Source organism: Dermacentor albipictus, chromosome 1 (assembly GCF_038994185.2).
Source record: "Dermacentor albipictus isolate Rhodes 1998 colony chromosome 1, USDA_Dalb.pri_finalv2, whole genome shotgun sequence".
NCBI classification, from domain to species: Eukaryota; Metazoa; Arthropoda; class Arachnida; order Ixodida; family Ixodidae; genus Dermacentor; species Dermacentor albipictus.
In genome coordinates, this window is record NC_091821.1 from 82455841 (window position 1) to 82474750 (window position 18910).

General features: G+C 46.0%; 1 protein-coding gene across 1 annotated transcript in view; it reads left to right on the plus strand.

Moving 5' to 3' along the window:
* The first annotated feature begins 15007 nt into the window (after positions 1-15007).
* The window catches only part of LOC135907451 (guided entry of tail-anchored proteins factor CAMLG-like), a 39415-nt gene continuing 35512 nt past the window's right edge, over positions 15008-18910 (plus strand). The window contains exon 1 of the mRNA XM_065439140.1: positions 15008-15167. Within this exon, the coding sequence (XP_065295212.1) occupies positions 15050-15167 (118 nt within the window). The 5' untranslated portion in view covers positions 15008-15049. The remainder of the gene's footprint in view (positions 15168-18910) is intronic.

Sequence of the window (18910 nt, forward strand, 5' to 3'; positions counted from 1 at the left end):
GGCCGTCACCTTGCAAGTTTCAGGATTAGTACTTACGTGAAGAATAAACTCACGTCGGTGTGCGTTGCCTGTCTGAATGGCGCTTCTTGAGCTGAGTCGAATGCCGCGGACAGTCAAGCGTTGCGAGGGGGCGATCCGCAGGAATTGCAAACTGAATCGGGAGCACATGAAAGTGGATGAAAAAGCAACTTGCCGCAGGTGGGCAACGATCCCATATCTTCGCGTTACGCGAAGACGTGGGACGCAAAAACGCGACTCGCACGCGTAATGCGAAGACGAGGGATCGTTCCTCACCTGCTGCAAGTAGTTTTTTTCATGCACTTTCATTGGCATTAATTTATAATTTATTTAATTCAGTAGGTAAGTACAAGTAATTTCCCCTATGTTGTCCTTGGCGTCTTTGTTTGTTGGCTTCTCATGATATGTTACCACTGTTGTTTTCTTGAGCGTGTCTCTTTCTCATAATTATACACTAGCATTGATTCTGATGTAGAATATTATATTCAATACTATATATATTGATGTTGAATATTCTATTTTATCCCTTTGCGACACGCATTAGGATATAGTCATCAGAAAATTTTGAAACTGCCTGTGTGCACTCTTGATGAACAATATTTCAGTAAAAAACCATAAACAAGCCGGTACCTTAGGTACTTAATAAATTAGGTCGCGTCCTCATATGTACACACTGTGACTCAATACAACTAAGTCAGCAAAAGTCAACCGAAGGCTTTATTGCATGAAAATATTGCAGGTAGAGCGATAAAAAATTCCTCTTTGGTCATCAGCTGATCAGCCTCCTTGCTTACTTGGTGTGATATTCATAAAAACAGTCATTAGTGGCGGACAGGCACAAGAACACTTCGCACTTCCTGCACCGAACTCGTGATTTGGAATTGCATCCAGGCTTCCGGCAACGCTGTGGGAATCGTGCATCCACGTGCTGAGGCCAGTGCGCTTTACCATCCAAACGAACAGTGTTTGTAAGGAGGGGTCCACTATTATGAGGTGCTTTTGATACCCTCTGTAAGCTTTCCGCACTTGGTCGCCCTCGCTTCTTCTCCAAAGGTTTCTCGGAAACAAGCAGGCTCATGGCAGTATCGGTTTGAAACTGTAGCATGTCCATCGTGTTCTTTCGGACAAGGCCTTCAGCAGAAGCATCTCTTAAATACTGCAACCATGAGTTTGCAAGCGCAAATGAGGTGAGGTGTGAAATTACCCTTACAGGCCATTTTTTTGTCTTTGCTCTGATGTGATAGAGCGACATGATAAAATCCAACTTATCAACCCCACCCATGTGGCGATTATACTCTAGTATAGCCTGTGGGCATTCTACCTCGATGCGCTCCTTTTTCGAGGAGCTCCACCTGCTCACAGCCCTAGCTTCACCAGTGGAAACCTGTGTTGAGGCCACCGTGACCAGATTGTTGTCCTTCCATCGCACAAGGGCAACGTCTCCTTCCTCTGTCACCTTGACATCGGTGCTCCCACGCTCCTCCTTTCGCATTTCTTTTTCGCCCTTCAGCTTACAACCCAGCAGCCTGTTGCACCTGATCGTACCCGTGGCAAGGATTCCAATACCTTTTAGCTCCCTCAGAAGCAGCACGGACGTGAAGTAATTGTCAAAGAACAATTTCAGGTTGCGGTGCTGTGGGAATGACTCCACAAGTCTCATTACCACACAGCCCCCTAGACCAAGGTAGGAGAACTCCCGGTCTACTCCTGTGCCTTTGCCCTGATAGAGTTCAAAATCATGCGCCAGACCATCGGTGCTGCATCGCACAAAGATCTTCACACCAACAGGGTTTGGCTTACTTTTCACCACCTGTTTTGCTGGGACCCTTCCTGTAAATGCCACCATCTGCTCATCAATGCAGTTATGTTCAAGCTCTTCAAGCTGAAGGCACCGGGACCTAATGACATCGAGGAGCGGCCTCACCTTCCAGAACTTGTCCACACTGGAGGCATCCCTTGGCTCATTCTGGTCAGTTATGTGCAATGCGCTTCGCAATTTAAAAAATCTGTTTACCGCCATTGCATCTGCAATTGCAGATATTCGGGTACCGCTTTGCCAATACATGCGGACACGTGGGAATTTCAGGACACCCATGTAAATGAGAATTCCAAAAAACATTTTCATCTCTTGCACGGAGCACGAAAGTTCGTTTCCTGTGTTCTGCAAGGCATAAATATTTGTGTACTTCGTGAAGTCCTCGAACACTTCATCGGTGAAATACTTCATGAAATACTTTAGCGGTTCTTCTGGCGTTGATCCGCCAAGCGGGTGGTAGGTGCAGCGCGTGTCCACTGGATCGAAAGGTTTGGAGAGCCACTTGACATGCTTCACTTTTTTCGCAGGCATCTCATCACTGTCACTGAGATCACCCTCGTCGTCTGCAGGATGCATTTTAGGGTCATGCTCCTCATTCGATGCAGTTACCTGCAAACGTAAAGGCAAAATGATGCAACTGCTAACAAGAAATTTCGCTATTTGCCACTTACCGCTTGAGCTGCCTGTACATCGGCGACTTCATCGTCAGAAAGATCGGCGTCTGACACATCTCCATTCATGATGGCGTCAAAAAGCTGGTCTACTGACGAGTTCGGAGTCTTGCGTCTTGTTCTCGCATGAGTCTGGATGCCTATAAAAGGAAAAAAAGGCTCAGTAAAGCAGAAAAGCGACATTCGCCGCAGTTACAGCAGGATGAACCGGCGGCCGCCTAAACGGTGCATTTGTGACACGTTGTGTACAAATAGACACGCCATCGTAAACATGACCACCGTTTCCTAACCAGTAGTACAATAAAAAATAATTCCGTATTATTCTTATCTATAGCACTTAGTTATCAGGTCCACAGCTTTAGTTCCAGCTTAATCAACGTTTTAAATAGGCAGAAAAGATAAAGCCAAGAGCACCTACTTGACGCGCCGTAGAACGTCGAGGCGTCCATCTTGTTTTCTTGTTTTGGTAATGCATTTGGCGCGGCAATCACGAGATGGCAGCACCGTCCGGTAGAGCGGTAAATTCGAATGCGGCTCCAATGGCCCAAGTGTTGATGACGACGATAGAAGCTCGCAAAAAAGCTCGTGAAAATCGCGTGTACAATTGTACACGCCGTGTCGCAAAGGGCTAAGTTCTCGGTTACGTGTATCTTGTCAACCAACGTTAGTGCATGTACATAAAGATAAAACATTCTGCTGACAATGTTGCTTGATTTTCATTGCTATAAATCTTTTGTGATGCCTAATTCAAATCACAATTTTAAATAATAATGTCACAATAATGTAACAAAATTTCGGTGTGAACTACCAAAATACGTTATCCAAAGGCGTTTCTCTTGCCTGAATATATAGAATGTGTTCTCCCATAGATATACCGGGTATTTTTAACGCTTCCTTGACACCGACCCCTAAGGAATATTCGGTAGATGCTTTTCCTCGGCTTCTATTGTAGTCGATGAGTGGTCGATGGCACCGCTTGTTCGCACTGAAATTCCGCAATCGTCCTATTCAATTTACAGACCACAGCGCAAAAGCTATAACTTTCACATTGTGAAGACAAAGACATGGACAGTCGATGCACTCGCGACTAATTAATTAAAGGCATGCTGAGTATAATAACTGCGGTGCACATACGCGCACAGGCAAAAAAAAGGGGTGCCAGGGGACCTTAGCTATCGCCCAAGAGACGCGAGGGTGAAAGCATTCTAAAGCCTTCTGCGATAAGACTAATCCTTCATCCACCTTAATCGGCCTTAATCCTTTCTAATGTACCTTAATCCCTCCTAATGCACCATAATTCACCTTCATCGACCTTAATCCACTATAACCCTCCTTTATTCACTTTAATCCATCATAATCCACGAAAGTCCTCCTTAATGCACCCTAATCCACCTTCATCGACCTTAATCTACCCTAGCCCTCCTTAGTGCACCTTAATCCTTTTTAATCCACCCTAATCCTCCCTCATTCACTTTAAAGGGGTGGAGACATCAAAATTTTCGTTCATGCGTTTGTTGATTCAAACGTTCCGTCATGCTTCAGGGAGCACGATAGACACGGCGTGATTCATATATATCCGATAAATAATTTAATAATAGCATTATTATACCGAGCGATTTCGGTTTCGGTTTCTGGGCTCCGGGGGATGCTATGGCGTCACAGAGGAGGATACGCAACATGGCTTGGTCACGTGGGCCACAAAAAATAGCGACGTAAAACTATGCTGCGTCGTCTGCTCGCGCATACGCGTGCTCTGCCAGCAGAGGTCAACAACTGGCGATTCGAAGTTCATGTCGCGATTATTATAATTATTGCGAAGAGCGACAACAACGGTGAGAAAATATTGCGCCTTGTGACAGTCGGTGATTCATTCCGAAGTGCCGTAAACTTTAGCTTTGAAGTGAACCGGAAAAGGCCTAGCGACGATATCGGCGGCACCGAACGATCAGAGGTGGTGAAGCTGCCGTCGGTGCCAGAGTGACCACTCCTCGGTCGCTGATTGGCCGCTTCGCCGTACGGCTGCCGCACAAATGGGTCCCGGGCCCGTCCTCTCTACGGCAAGGAAATCTCGCCGTCGCACGGGGGCCTGCGAACGGCAAACGGCGTGCGGCGAGTTTCCGTGCGGGTAACGTGGACGGATTAGAGGGCAGTAAATGGGATATAATAGGGCTCAGTGAAGTTAGGAGACCAAAAGAAGCATATACAGTGCTAAAAAATGGCTGTGGCTTAGCACGGGATGCGAAGCATACTTGCCTGTATTTTAGTTGTTGAACCACTGTTTAGCCTGGTGAACTGCTGTTGTTTGGCTATATTTGGTTCGGCTAGACGAAGAAACAACTCATGCGTTACTCTGCTTCGCCTTCAAGAGTGGAACGCGACAGCGTTCCCGTCGACCCGCCAAGGGGTGTAAGACAATGGGCTACGGCGCAGCGACTACGCGCTCCGCATTGGACGCGGTGAGCTTCGAGCAACGCAGCGTTCGGCACGGCAACGAAATGTGCGCCTGAGCAAGCGACGCACGCCTGAGCCTTAGAAACAGCTCGTTTCTAAGGCAACACCGCATTCACTAGAGGCGCTTTTGTACCGCTTTGAAGCGTCGTACTCGTGGCTCAGTGGTAGCGTCTCCGTCTCACACTCCGGAGACCCTGGTTCGATTCCCACCCAGCCCATCTTGCAAGAGTTGAGCCAAAGCCACCTAGAAACAAGCGCAGCCGCTTATATATACCGCCGCGACGCCGCGAGCGACGGCGCGAGTTGGAGCCCCGTTTCTCCTCTGTCGTGACGTCACGGTGTCACGTGGTCAGCCTTGAAGGCGACGCCGCGAGCGACGGCGCGAATTGGAGCTCCATTTCTCCTCTGTCGTGACGTCACGGTGTCACGTGGTATGGCATGGGGTCAAAGGTCATTGAAGGCGACACCGCCGCGCCTGAGGAGCTGGGTTGAGCTCTAGTAATATGCTTCGCATAAAAGCGGGCACGTCCTCTGCTACCGGGGCTTAGCGGAGAGAAGAGAACTAGGGGTCGGATGCCTGATTAATAAGAATATAGCTGGTAAAATACAGGAATTATGTAGCATTAACGAGAGGGTGGCAGGTCTTGTTGTGAAACTTAATAAGAGGTACAAAATGAACATTGTACAGGTCTACTTCCCTTCCCTTGGGATCCAGTCCGTAACCCTTAATGACCATCGGTTAATTATCTTCCCTCCTCATTGCATGTCCTGCCCATTTCTTTTTCTTGATTTCAACTAAGATGTCATTAACTCGCGTTTGTTCCCTCACCCAATCTGCTCTTTGCTTATCCCTTAACGTTACACCCATCATTCTTCTTTCCATAGCTCGTTGCGTCGTCCTCAATTTCAGCAGAACCCTTTTCGTAAGCCTCCAGGTTTTTGCCCAGTACGTGAGTACTGGCAACACACAGCTGTTATACACTTTTCTCTTGAGGGATAGTGGCAACCTGCTGTTCATGATTTGAGAATGCCTGCCAAACGCACCCCAGCCCATTCTTATTCTTCTGGTTTTTTCAGTCTCATGATTCGGATCCGTGGTCACTACCTGCCCTAAATAAATGTATTCCCTTACCACTTCCAGTTCCTCGCTACCTATCGTAAACCGCTGTTCTCTTCCGAGACTGTTAAACATTACTTTAGTTTTCTGCAGATTAATTTTCAGACCCACCCTTCTGCTTTGCCTCTCCAGGTCAGTGAGCACGCATTGCAATTGGTCTCGTGAGTTGCTAAGCAAGGCAATATCATCAGCGAATCGCAAGTTGCTAAGGTATTCTCCATCAACTTTTATCCCCAATTCTTCCCACTCCAGGTCTCTGAATACCTCCTGTAAACACGCTGTGAATAGCATTGGAGAGATCGTATCTCCCTGTCTGACGCCTTTCTTTATTGGGATTTTGTTGCTTTCCCTGTGGAGGACTACGGTGGCTGTGGAGCCGCTATAGATATCTTCCAGTATTTTTACATATGGCTCATCTACACCCTGATTCCGTAATGCCTTCATGACTGCTGAGGTTTCGACTGAATCAAACGCTTTTTCGTAATCAATGAAGGCTATATCGAAGGGTTGGTTATATTCCGCACATTTCTCTATCACCTGATTGATAGTGTGAATATGATCTATTGTTGCTTGACAGAAGTCTATGGTATTCCTGATTCTATTTGCGATTACCTTAGTAAATACTTTGTAGGCAACGGACAGTAAGCTGATCGGCCTATAACTTTTCAAGTCTTTGGCGTCCCCTTCCTTATGGATTAGGATTATGTTAGCGTTCTTCCAAGATTCCGGTACGTTCGAGGTCATGAGGCATCGTGTATATAGGGTGGCCAGTCTTTCTAGGACAGTGTTCCCACCATCCTTCAACAAATATGCTGTTACCTGATCGTCCCCAGCTGCCTTCCCCCTTTGCATAGCTCCCAAGGCGTTCTTTACCTCTTCTGGCGTTACTTGTGGGATTTCAAGTTCCTCTAAACTATTCTCTCTCTCCTTATCTTCGTGAGTGTTACTGGTACTGTATAAATCTCTATAGAACTCCTCAGCCACTTGAACTATCTCATCCAAATTAGTAACGATATTGCCGGCTTTGTCTCTTAACGCATACATCTGATTCTTGCCTATTCCTAGTTTCTTCTTCACTGCTTTTAGGCTTCCTCCGTTCCTGAGAGCCTGTTCAATTCTACCCATATTATAGTTCCTTATGTCAGCTGTCTTACGCTTGTTGATTAACTTAGAGAGTTCTGCCAGTTCTATTCCAGCTGTAGGGTTAGAGGCTTTCATACATTGGCGTTTCTTGATCAGATCTTTCGTCTCTTGCGATAGCTTACTGGTCTCCTGTCTAACGGCGTTACCACCGACTTCTATGCGCACTCCTTAATGATGCCCATAAGATTGTCGTTCATTGCTTCAACACTAAGGTCCTCTTCCTGAGTTAAAGCCGAATACCTGTTCTGTAGCTTGATCCGGAATTCCTCTAGTTTCCCTTTTACCGCTAACTCATTGATTGGCTTCTTATGTACCAGTTTCTTTCGTTCCCTCTTCAAGTCAAGGCTAATTCGAGTTCTTACCATCCTATGATCACTGCAGCGCACCTTGCCGAGCACGTCTACATCTTGTATGATGCCAGGGTTCGCGCGGAGTATGAAGTCGATTTCATTTCTAGTCTCACCATTCGGGCTCCTCCACGTCACTTTCGGCTAACCCGCTTGCGGAAAAAGGTATTCATTATCCGCATATTATTTTGTTCTGCAAGCTCTACTAATAACTCTCCCCTGCTATTCCTAGAGCCTATGCCATATTCCCATCGATCACTGACTTGTCTCCAGCCTGCTTCTTGCCTACCCTGGCATTGAAGTCGCCCATCAGTATAGTGTATTTTGTTTTGACTTTACCCATCGCCGATTCCACGTCTACATAAAAGCTTTCGACTTCCTGGTCATCATGACTGGATGTAGGGGCGTAGACTTGTACTACCTTCAATTTGTACCTCTTATTAAGTTTCACAACAAGCCTGCCACCCTCTCGTTATTGCTATAGAATTCCTGTATGTTACCAGCTATATCCTTAATAATCAGGAATCCGATTCCTAGTTCTCGTCTCTCCGCTAAGCCCCGGTAGCACAGTACGTGCCCGCTTTTTAGGACTGTATATGCTTCTTTTGTGCTCCTAACCTCACTGAGCCCTATTACATCCCATTTATTACCCTCTAATTCTTCCATTTACACTGCTAGACTCGCCTCACTAGATAACGTTCGAACGTTAAACGTTGCTAGGTTCAGATTCCAATGGCGGCCTGTCCGGAGCTAGGTATTCTTAGCACCCTCTGCTGCGTCACAGATCTGACCACCGCCGTGGTCAGTTGCTTCGCGGCTGCTGGAGATTGAGAGCCGGGGTTTGATTGTTGTATTCATATAGGAGGTTGTGGCCAAGTACTGCACCAGGGTGGCCAATCCTGCTCTGGTGAGAGGGTGCGCTACTGGTTCTGGTCACCGGGATCAGGCCGCACTCCAGGCCTGTTTGTGCAATTTTCTCAACACACGGTTTTTTTTTATTTTCCGGTGGAGAATTGCGTGGCACCGGGATTTGAACCACGGTCCTCTTGCACGGGAGGCGGATACTCTACCGCCCCCGCAGGAGTTGTACGCCTCATTTAACCTACAGTGGTGCCTTATTTGATCTGTCAAGGCGGACCAATCTGAGCTAGGTTATACCGCACGGATGGCACTCAGCTAGGAACCTGGTATTTATGACCTGCACATGTGTGGCCATACATAATAGAGGATATATATATATATATACATATATATATAAATATATATATATATATATATATATATATATATATATATATATATATATATATATACGGTTCCCGTACGGTGATAAACTAAAAGAAAAGACATTAAAAAGGGGGAAGAAAAAAGAAAGAAAGGAAGGAAAACAAAAAAAGGAAGAGAACACGTGATTTGAACTTGTGACCGTTGGATGTTGCCCGGAAAGATAGCTCAGTCGATTGGTTCGTCAGGCCCCAGGTTACTTTGAAGCGCCATTGCTCCTGTGCTAAGCCTCATACTTACGTGGAAAGGGACTGATGTTCAAGATTGTGCAGTCGGACGATCGCTCAAGGTTGTGCGGACATAGTATAGCTCTAGCGTCTAGGAAAAAGCTTAAACAGGTGCGAGTGTGGCACGCATAGCGTGGGAAGCTAGCCAGAGTAACTATCTCAAGGACTGCTGCTCGCGAGGGCGAAATACCTTCGTGTAATTATAATAACCCTAATAGGACTACTTGCAAAAAAAGAACGGCCCAGAGGGCAGCACTACGAGTGCTATGGCTGATAATTTTCTCTCTCTCTCTCTCTCTATATATATATATATATATATATAGTCATATAATGAGAAGCCAACAAACACTGACACCAAGTACAACATAGGGGAAATTGCATGTGCTTAATAAATGAAATAAAGTAATGATAAATTAATGGAAATTAAAGTGGATGAAAAAACAACTTGCCGCAGGTGGGAACCGAACCCACAACCTTCGCATGTCGCGTGCGATGCTCTACCAATTGAGCTACCGCGGCGGCGTTTCCCCGTCCACTTTCTTGGGTATTTATGTGTACTAGTAGAACCCTGGGAGTGTTAGCCAGTGCCCCCACTCACAGACCATGGCGGCGGACGTGGAACGTCTTTTTTGCCGCAGGCGTCACGAGAACGTGATCTTTTCGGGTGAAGGCAACTGGTCAATAAACCCACATATGCTACCTGAAGGCATCAATGTTGCCGGATTCGAGACCCTCGTTATGTAATAAACGAGAAGAAAGGGGGTTAACCGAGGGACCCGATAATTATTAGTCATATAATGAGAAGCCAACAAACACTGACACCAAGTACAACATAGGGGAAATTGCATGTGCTTAATAAATGAAATAAAGTAATGATAAATTAATGGAAATTAAAGTGGATGAAAAAACAACTTGCCGCAGGTGGGAACCGAACCCACAACCTTCGCATGTCGCGTGCGATGCTCTACCAATTGAGCTACCGCGGCGGCGTTTCCCCGTCCACTTTCTTGGGTATTTATGTGTACTAGTAGAACCCTGGGAGTGTTAGCCAGTGCCCCCACTCACAGACCATGGCGGCGGACGTGGAACGTCTTTTTTGCCGCAGGCGTCACGAGAACGTGATCTTTTCGGGTGAAGGCAACTGGTCAATAAACCCACATATGCTACCTGAAGGCATCAATGTTGCCGGATTCGAGACCCTCGTTATGTAATAAACGAGAAGAAAGGGGGTTAACCGAGGGACCCGATAATTATTAGTCATATAATGAGAAGCCAACAAACACTGACACCAAGTACAACATAGGGGAAATTGCATGTGCTTAATAAATGAAATAAAGTAATGATAAATTAATGGAAATTAAAGTGGATGAAAAAACAACTTGCCGCAGGTGGGAACCGAACCCACAACCTTCGCATGTCGCGTGCGATGCTCTACCAATTGAGCTACCGCGGCGGCGTTTCCCCGTCCACTTTCTTGGGTATTTATGTGTACTAGTAGAACCCTGGGAGTGTTAGCCAGTGCCCCCACTCACAGACCATGGCGGCGGACGTGGAACGTCTTTTTTGCCGCAGGCGTCACGAGAACGTGATCTTTTCGGGTGAAGGCAACTGGTCAATAAACCCACATATGCTACCTGAAGGCATCAATGTTGCCGGATTCGAGACCCTCGTTATGTAATAAACGAGAAGAAAGGGGGTTAACCGAGGGACCCGATAATTATTAGTCATATAATGAGAAGCCAACAAACACTGACACCAAGTACAACATAGGGGAAATTGCATGTGCTTAATAAATGAAATAAAGTAATGATAAATTAATGGAAATTAAAGTGGATGAAAAAACAACTTGCCGCAGGTGGGAACCGAACCCACAACCTTCGCATGTCGCGTGCGATGCTCTACCAATTGAGCTACCGCGGCGGCGTTTCCCCGTCCACTTTCTTGGGTATTTATGTGTACTAGTAGAACCCTGGGAGTGTTAGCCAGTGCCCCCACTCACAGACCATGGCGGCGGACGTGGAACGTCTTTTTTGCCGCAGGCGTCACGAGAACGTGATCTTTTCGGGTGAAGGCAACTGGTCAATAAACCCACATATGCTACCTGAAGGCATCAATGTTGCCGGATTCGAGACCCTCGTTATGTAATAAACGAGAAGAAAGGGGGTTAACCGAGGGACCCGATAATTATTAGTCATATAATGAGAAGCCAACAAACACTGACACCAAGTACAACATAGGGGAAATTGCATGTGCTTAATAAATGAAATAAAGTAATGATAAATTAATGGAAATTAAAGTGGATGAAAAAACAACTTGCCGCAGGTGGGAACCGAACCCACAACCTTCGCATGTCGCGTGCGATGCTCTACCAATTGAGCTACCGCGGCGGCGTTTCCCCGTCCACTTTCTTGGGTATTTATGTGTACTAGTAGAACCCTGGGAGTGTTAGCCAGTGCCCCCACTCACAGACCATGGCGGCGGACGTGGAACGTCTTTTTTGCCGCAGGCGTCACGAGAACGTGATCTTTTCGGGTGAAGGCAACTGGTCAATAAACCCACATATGCTACCTGAAGGCATCAATGTTGCCGGATTCGAGACCCTCGTTATGTAATAAACGAGAAGAAAGGGGGTTAACCGAGGGACCCGATAATTATTAGTCATATAATGAGAAGCCAACAAACACTGACACCAAGTACAACATAGGGGAAATTGCATGTGCTTAATAAATGAAATAAAGTAATGATAAATTAATGGAAATTAAAGTGGATGAAAAAACAACTTGCCGCAGGTGGGAACCGAACCCACAACCTTCGCATGTCGCGTGCGATGCTCTACCAATTGAGCTACCGCGGCGGCGTTTCCCCGTCCACTTTCTTGGGTATTTATGTGTACTAGTAGAACCCTGGGAGTGTTAGCCAGTGCCCCCACTCACAGACCATGGCGGCGGACGTGGAACGTCTTTTTTGCCGCAGGCGTCACGAGAACGTGATCTTTTCGGGTGAAGGCAACTGGTCAATAAACCCACATATGCTACCTGAAGGCATCAATGTTGCCGGATTCGAGACCCTCGTTATGTAATAAACGAGAAGAAAGGGGGTTAACCGAGGGACCCGATAATTATTAGTCATATAATGAGAAGCCAACAAACACTGACACCAAGTACAACATAGGGGAAATTGCATGTGCTTAATAAATGAAATAAAGTAATGATAAATTAATGGAAATTAAAGTGGATGAAAAAACAACTTGCCGCAGGTGGGAACCGAACCCACAACCTTCGCATGTCGCGTGCGATGCTCTACCAATTGAGCTACCGCGGCGGCGTTTCCCCGTCCACTTTCTTGGGTATTTATGTGTACTAGTAGAACCCTGGGAGTGTTAGCCAGTGCCCCCACTCACAGACCATGGCGGCGGACGTGGAACGTCTTTTTTGCCGCAGGCGTCACGAGAACGTGATCTTTTCGGGTGAAGGCAACTGGTCAATAAACCCACATATGCTACCTGAAGGCAATTTTCGGGTCCCTCGGTTAACCCCCTTTCTTCTCGTTTATATATATATATATATATATATATATATATATATATATATATGTTCATCTCATCTAATCCACCCTAATCCACCCTTATCGACCTTAATCCAACCTAGTCCTCCTTATGCACCTTAATCCACCGTAATCTTCATCCACCTTACTCCTCCCTAATGCACCTTAATCTACTTCATTCACCCTAATCCACCTTCATCGACTTTAATCCTCCTTAATATACCTGAATTCATCTTAATCCAATCACTAATCAATCATTACTTTGCTAATCATTAATCATCTCTTATACACGACTGCACATGCTCTGGTTCGCTTCCCGCCTTCCTTTGGTCACGTGATATTTTCTGTAGCTCAGAACGTGACCTTGAAACAGAGCTAGGTCTAAGGCTTTCGCTTAATAAGCCACACACAAAGGGACGTGTCACAATTGGCAATACTAGATCAGACGCACAAAGTAAAGCATCTCGTCATGCGGCAGAGAAGTGGTCTGGAGTATAGAACTCGCCTCAAAACTCCCTTTATATCGGTATATCCCGTTCATACTGCTTTAAGAAAAAAACCAACCTCCTCATAAACGTTGCCTCCAGCATTATCGATGCTGTTATTAGCATTTCTCAAAATTTTCAACCCCACTGGGCCGCGCAACTGGCCCAAAATAACACGCCTCCGTAGAATCCTGCGGCCCGTCCGCGGGAGCCCAGATGAAAAAGCGTGCCGTGCGCAGCCGGCGGGCGAGGAGAATCGAGGACGAAAGGGCCGTGAGGAGGAGAGTGTCGCTACTTTCAAATTATCAAGGGGCCTTAAGAAGCGGGCGAGTGGCGCGCCACCTGTAGGGCCAGCGCCGTACATTGCGAGGAGGGGGTCTTCTGTGTTTGCCCCAAGATGGCTCTGCGTGTGCGCCAAGCGCAGAAGGAATGTAGCGGAAACGTGCTTCGCTGCTCGTTTAACTGTGACTTCTGTAATTTACATGCTCATAATTACCGATATACACCACAGTATAATTTTCTACGGCACGTTTCTAAGGCAACACCGCATTCAGTAGAGGCGCTTTTGTCCCGCTTTGAACCATAGAACCCATGGTTGAGTGGTAGCGTCTCCGCCTCACACTCCGGAGACCCCGGATCGATTCCCACCCCGCCCAGGTTGCAAGTTGTTTTTATTAAGGAATTGCCTTCCGGGATTTTTCGCTCATGGCCAACGCCCCCGACGACACCGGCTTTTCTGGCTGTCGCGTTAAAAAGAACATCGGGGCTATCGGAGCGGCGAGAAACTTGCACGCAGTTTGGTGCTGGTGCTGGGTCAGTCATCGTCACCGGCGGCCTTGAAGCCACTTGCGTTCAACCGCAGTTGCTTATGCGCTCTGCCTTCCAGATTTTCAATTTATGAGGCCCGGGTACACTGGCTGGAATTCCAGCCACTGTAGCCCGCGGGCTCTCTCGCGCACGCTCTTTCTTGTGCCTGCGCATAAACGACTGGCGATCCCTCAAATCATAGAGAGGGTTCCTCACTACAGTGAGAAACTCTATGCCTCAAATGAACGTCTCGTGCACGCACTTTAAATTTGATTTTAAATACGTTCTAAGCAGAGACTTCGAGACTGACAAAGCTACACTTGAGAACAAGGACCGTTCCAAGAGCCATGGAACAAATATTGCTGGGCATAACGTTAAGAGACATAAAGAGAGCGGTTTGGATCAGAGAGCAATTTTAATTGTCATCAAGTGAAAAAAATGGAGCTGGGCAGGTCATGTAATGCGCAGATTAGATAATCGTTGCACCATTAGGGTTACAGAATGGGTACCAAGAGAAGGGAAACGCAATCGAAGACGACAGAAGACTAGGCGGAGCGATGAAATGAGGAAGTTCGCGACGCTAGTTGCAATCGGTTGGCGCAGGACCATGCAGGACAGGGGATCGAAGGGAGAGGCCTTCGTCCTGCAGTGGACAGAAAACAGGCTGCTACTGCTGATGATGATGAAGCTATATTCGCCGTTTATATTTTGCAGACGATGTGTGTGTGCCTACAGAACTCGATCCCACACGTCAACTCGACTTCGAATTTTTCTGCAAGTGCTCCTTTAAGCATCCTCCAAATTTTTGCAGGAGCTGAAACACGTCACGGGCGTTTGGTTTTAGACAACATCAACAACGTATGAGAAAACCATAAAGTTTCATGTAGTTGTAGGAAACTCTATAGATCAAACAGACGCTGGATAAAATTCGCAGGCGCTAGTTGGAATCGGTTGGCGCTGGAGATCGCAGGGAGATGCCTTCGTCTTGCAGTGGACATAAAATAGGATGCTGATGAAGATGAAGAAAATCTGTAGTATGACCACGTATGACCTCCGAGATTGAGCCACAGAACACCTATACAAACTTGAGCTGACTGTCCACTTGTTATTTTGTGAGATGGCGCTGTAAGCGTTCGCATAATGGAGGACGCCGCCGAGCAAGCAGCTCGTAGGAGAGAAATTAGAAGAAAGAAGATATTGGAAAACTCTGATGCTCGATGGATGAAAATTATGGGTCAAGAAAAGCACCATAGTCAAGGTTAACGCTCCTCTTGTAGTGTACTTTGACGTGTTGATCATTCATCAGATTGTTTTACCTTTGCGATCGCATAAGCCTAATAGTAGATCCGATTTAATCGAATCTTCGCAACCAAGTGGGGGCAGCGGTACAATGGCTTGCGTGTAGCAATCCTTGTTGTAAATACGTATTCAGTTTCAGAAACGTTCTTTCGCATGTTTTATTTCAGAGGCTATGTGGGCAGTTTTGTACGAACGTTGCAGGTTATAAACCACGTCTGTTCAATCATCTCAAGATGCTCTTTTCTCCCCTGCACTTCCTTAAACGCAGGCCAGCTTGAGGAATGATGGTGTTTCTTGCGTACATTTATCCGCCAGTAGGTTTTGCAAGCACATTAGAACGATATGTGTTTGTCTCGGAAGTGGGCAAGAAATGATACACTGGAGGTTACTTCTAAACAAGATTCGGGTCTCTTTACGTAGTACGGGGTCTCTTTACGTAGTACGGTTCTTCCCCCCCCCCCCTTTTTTTTGTTTACACCCTAAAGAACCTGGTTCGGAGTTCTATCTTGTGTCGTCAGAAACCGTGGTGGTTTTGTTTTTGTGTAAATGAACACGTAATATGCCCTTCATGCGGCTTCAGAAATACTGAGTTTATGTTGAATGTACCGATTCTGTGTGTGCGGTATCTCTCTATTACGCGCTCAAGTGATAGCTGGAATAACTCGGACATGTGTTGAAATTTGCACCCATTTGATTGAGATTTGAAATTGTACTTTCAGAATTAAAAATAATTCTTAACAGATTCTATGCTTATTACTCATTTAAGCGGGCGCATTTTTAAGTACTAGCCATATGGGATCAGTTTAACATCATGTGACACTTTAGCACATAGGCAACAGAGTTAGCGGATACTCATGAATATGCTCACAAGATATATACTCACTCGCACTCATGTATGCACAGACTTATCACTCACTCACGTTCCTACTCATGCCTGCTCATACTCTCCCACTCTCACTCTTGTTAGTAGCCACTTAATACTTGCAAATACCCACTCAATCTATGAACCCCAAACCACATGTGAGCAATTTTGTGTGCGACAGTGACTGCTTCAAGCAATGAAATGGGCCGTTGCGCAAACAAATTGTTCCTTCTTGTCACTTGATCCCTTGGTCCTGGAAATCTAGAATTTGTCACTCGTTTGTAAGTGGTTTGAGCGACTAGCCAATAGTGCGAAGCTGTAACAGGCTATACATCAGTGACATACGACTGGTTGTTGCACAGAACAAGCAAACGACCGAATTTTGATGTGGGCAAGGGTAAAAAGGCCTGCTGCAAGACCTTCAGGAATATTGTATATTGCTCTTCACAGCAAAACAGGTCAACTTAAGCTTTTAGAGAAAGTGTCGCGCTAGTTTTAGTGCGTGCTTGTTGCCACGTACCTGCAACACGGGGGAGAGTCGCTCAAAGTCATCGCTCACATGGGGTTCAACTTATAAGCGATGAGTGCATGCGAGAGCCGTCTCGTCACTTGTCGCCATCGCGCTCAAGATCACTTAGGTTTAATACTTACTCGCATTTGCTCCCACTCACCAACACTCATGTACATATTAACACCCATTCAAAATCACTGTCACTGGCATTTGTTTGAGCCCAAGTTCACCAACATTCACTCCTGTTTATGCTCACGTCCGCTCAAATTAACTGGCACTCATTCCTGTTCATACTTGCATCTACTCATTAACACGTTATCCCACGTTTGTGAAATGAGTGGAGCGAGTGTGAGTTCATGTACTTGTGTCTGACTATGCCAACCCATGCTTGCTCAATTATAGGTGACACAGTAAGGAGGTTTGTTTGCATTTAAACTTCCTGCAGGATTTTCAAAGGGTAGCAAAGCCCTGCTACGTGAGCGCATTGTATTATGCAGTACCTATTATGTTGTTTGTTGCATGCACAGCCCTTGCCAAAAGTATTGAAAAATAAATTTCTGGTGCTTTGTGTGCCAAAACCACAATCTAATTATGAGGCGTGCCATAGTGGTACACTGTGGATTAATTTTGACTACTGCCATCTGGGGTTCTTTAACGGGGCACCTGTACACAAGCGCTTTTGTCTTCTGTTCCATCAGAATGCAGCCACCGTTGCCAGGATCAAACCCATAACCTCGAGCTCAGCAGTGCATTGCCATAGCCACTGCGCTATTGTGGCAAGTGCCATTATCTATGAAGGCACTGTATGTAGGAACTGTAGCTGTGTTCTGGCTATGGCCCCACAGAAGCTTGTGAGTGCTTGAGTACTCTTGATGAATGCGGGACAGTTGTCACTGTTCAACTTTAGAGCATGAGTAGTGCTATGGATGCCCTGTAGAAGAACGAGGGGCTGTATTGGCTGATCACTTTCAGGGGTACTTGTGTGATGTAGCGTCTGACAATCTCTTACAGGAGAGAAGAAGTGTTCTACCTGCTAGCTTGACTATCCATTGAAAGTGATCAATTCAGAATGCATAGCCTGGTGACAGCTCTTGTTACTTGTGCACTTCCTTCAACACCTTTGGCAAAGTGCACACAGGTATCGACAAATGAAATATGATATTAGGGAGTTTTAGATGGTGCATACAGAAACGGCTTTGGGTTCAAAGGGACGTTTGCGCACCCAGATCACCATGCCCTGCTTGCATTCTTTTGTACGCCTTTTGCTTTCTTTTCTATACCTTTTTGCGTTCTTTTGTAAATCCAACGGTTTGTGTCCCTAAATTTTTGGTGCGCAACATCTAAAACTTCCTATTGAGGTTGCATGGACTTCCTTACATTACATACAGACCTCAACAAATGAAATATATTGAGGGTGCACAGACTTCCTTGCATTGTGTGCCCTATGTTACAGGCTTATCTGAAGGAATACTGACAAATTTTTTTCTCCAATCTTTAATACTTTATTAGTAGCCCTCAACCCAGAAATTACGTTTTGGAGTCTCAATTTCCTGAGAGCACAGCAAATAATTATGTTAACTTTTAAAAAATATGACCATTTCAAAATGCACGCCAAAAGCAGTGTGGCTTTGGACCTAAACAAGGTCGGGTTTTGTCACCGAAACCTGTTGTGGCAGTCTCGTGGTGCTTACATACTGGCTGTGATGGCCAAAGCGGAGTCCATTCAGCACTTGATGGGACACTAGGGTGCAGAGTGTCCCCTGCGTTTCCAAGAAAAATGAACAATCAAAGGGGTCGGTTTGGCAGCTTTCAGCGACATGGCCATTGTATGGCCTTCAACAACCACACCCTGCCATCTCCGCTTTTGGTGACCTGAGAAGTAATGTTTTTCACTTTCGAAGCAGTGCTCTGCTTACCGAGCATTTGTGGTAGAACATACAAAAGGTGCTGTAATTATTTATTTGTGTTGCTGTTGCCATAACTATGGAGTAGACAGCTACCTTAAGAAGCAAAAAAAAAGGGGGGGGGGTACAAAAAATTTTTGTGTTGGTACTCTCTTAAGGGTGACAGCTTTAAGGGCGAATGTGATAATACCTCTACCATCTCCATGACTCAGATTTCACTGCATGGTACAATGTAGCAAAAGTCTTTGCTGCTTCCTTATGTATCTGGCTTCCACTCTTGCCATCGGAAGGGAGAGTTGGACTATCCCTAGCACAGCTTATCCAACACCTTTATGCGCAGCCGCACTGTGCTTATTGTATATTTGGCGGACATGACTTTGACCATGCTCTGTTTTCCTGGTCAAGAAATCCTGCTAATGGTGGCT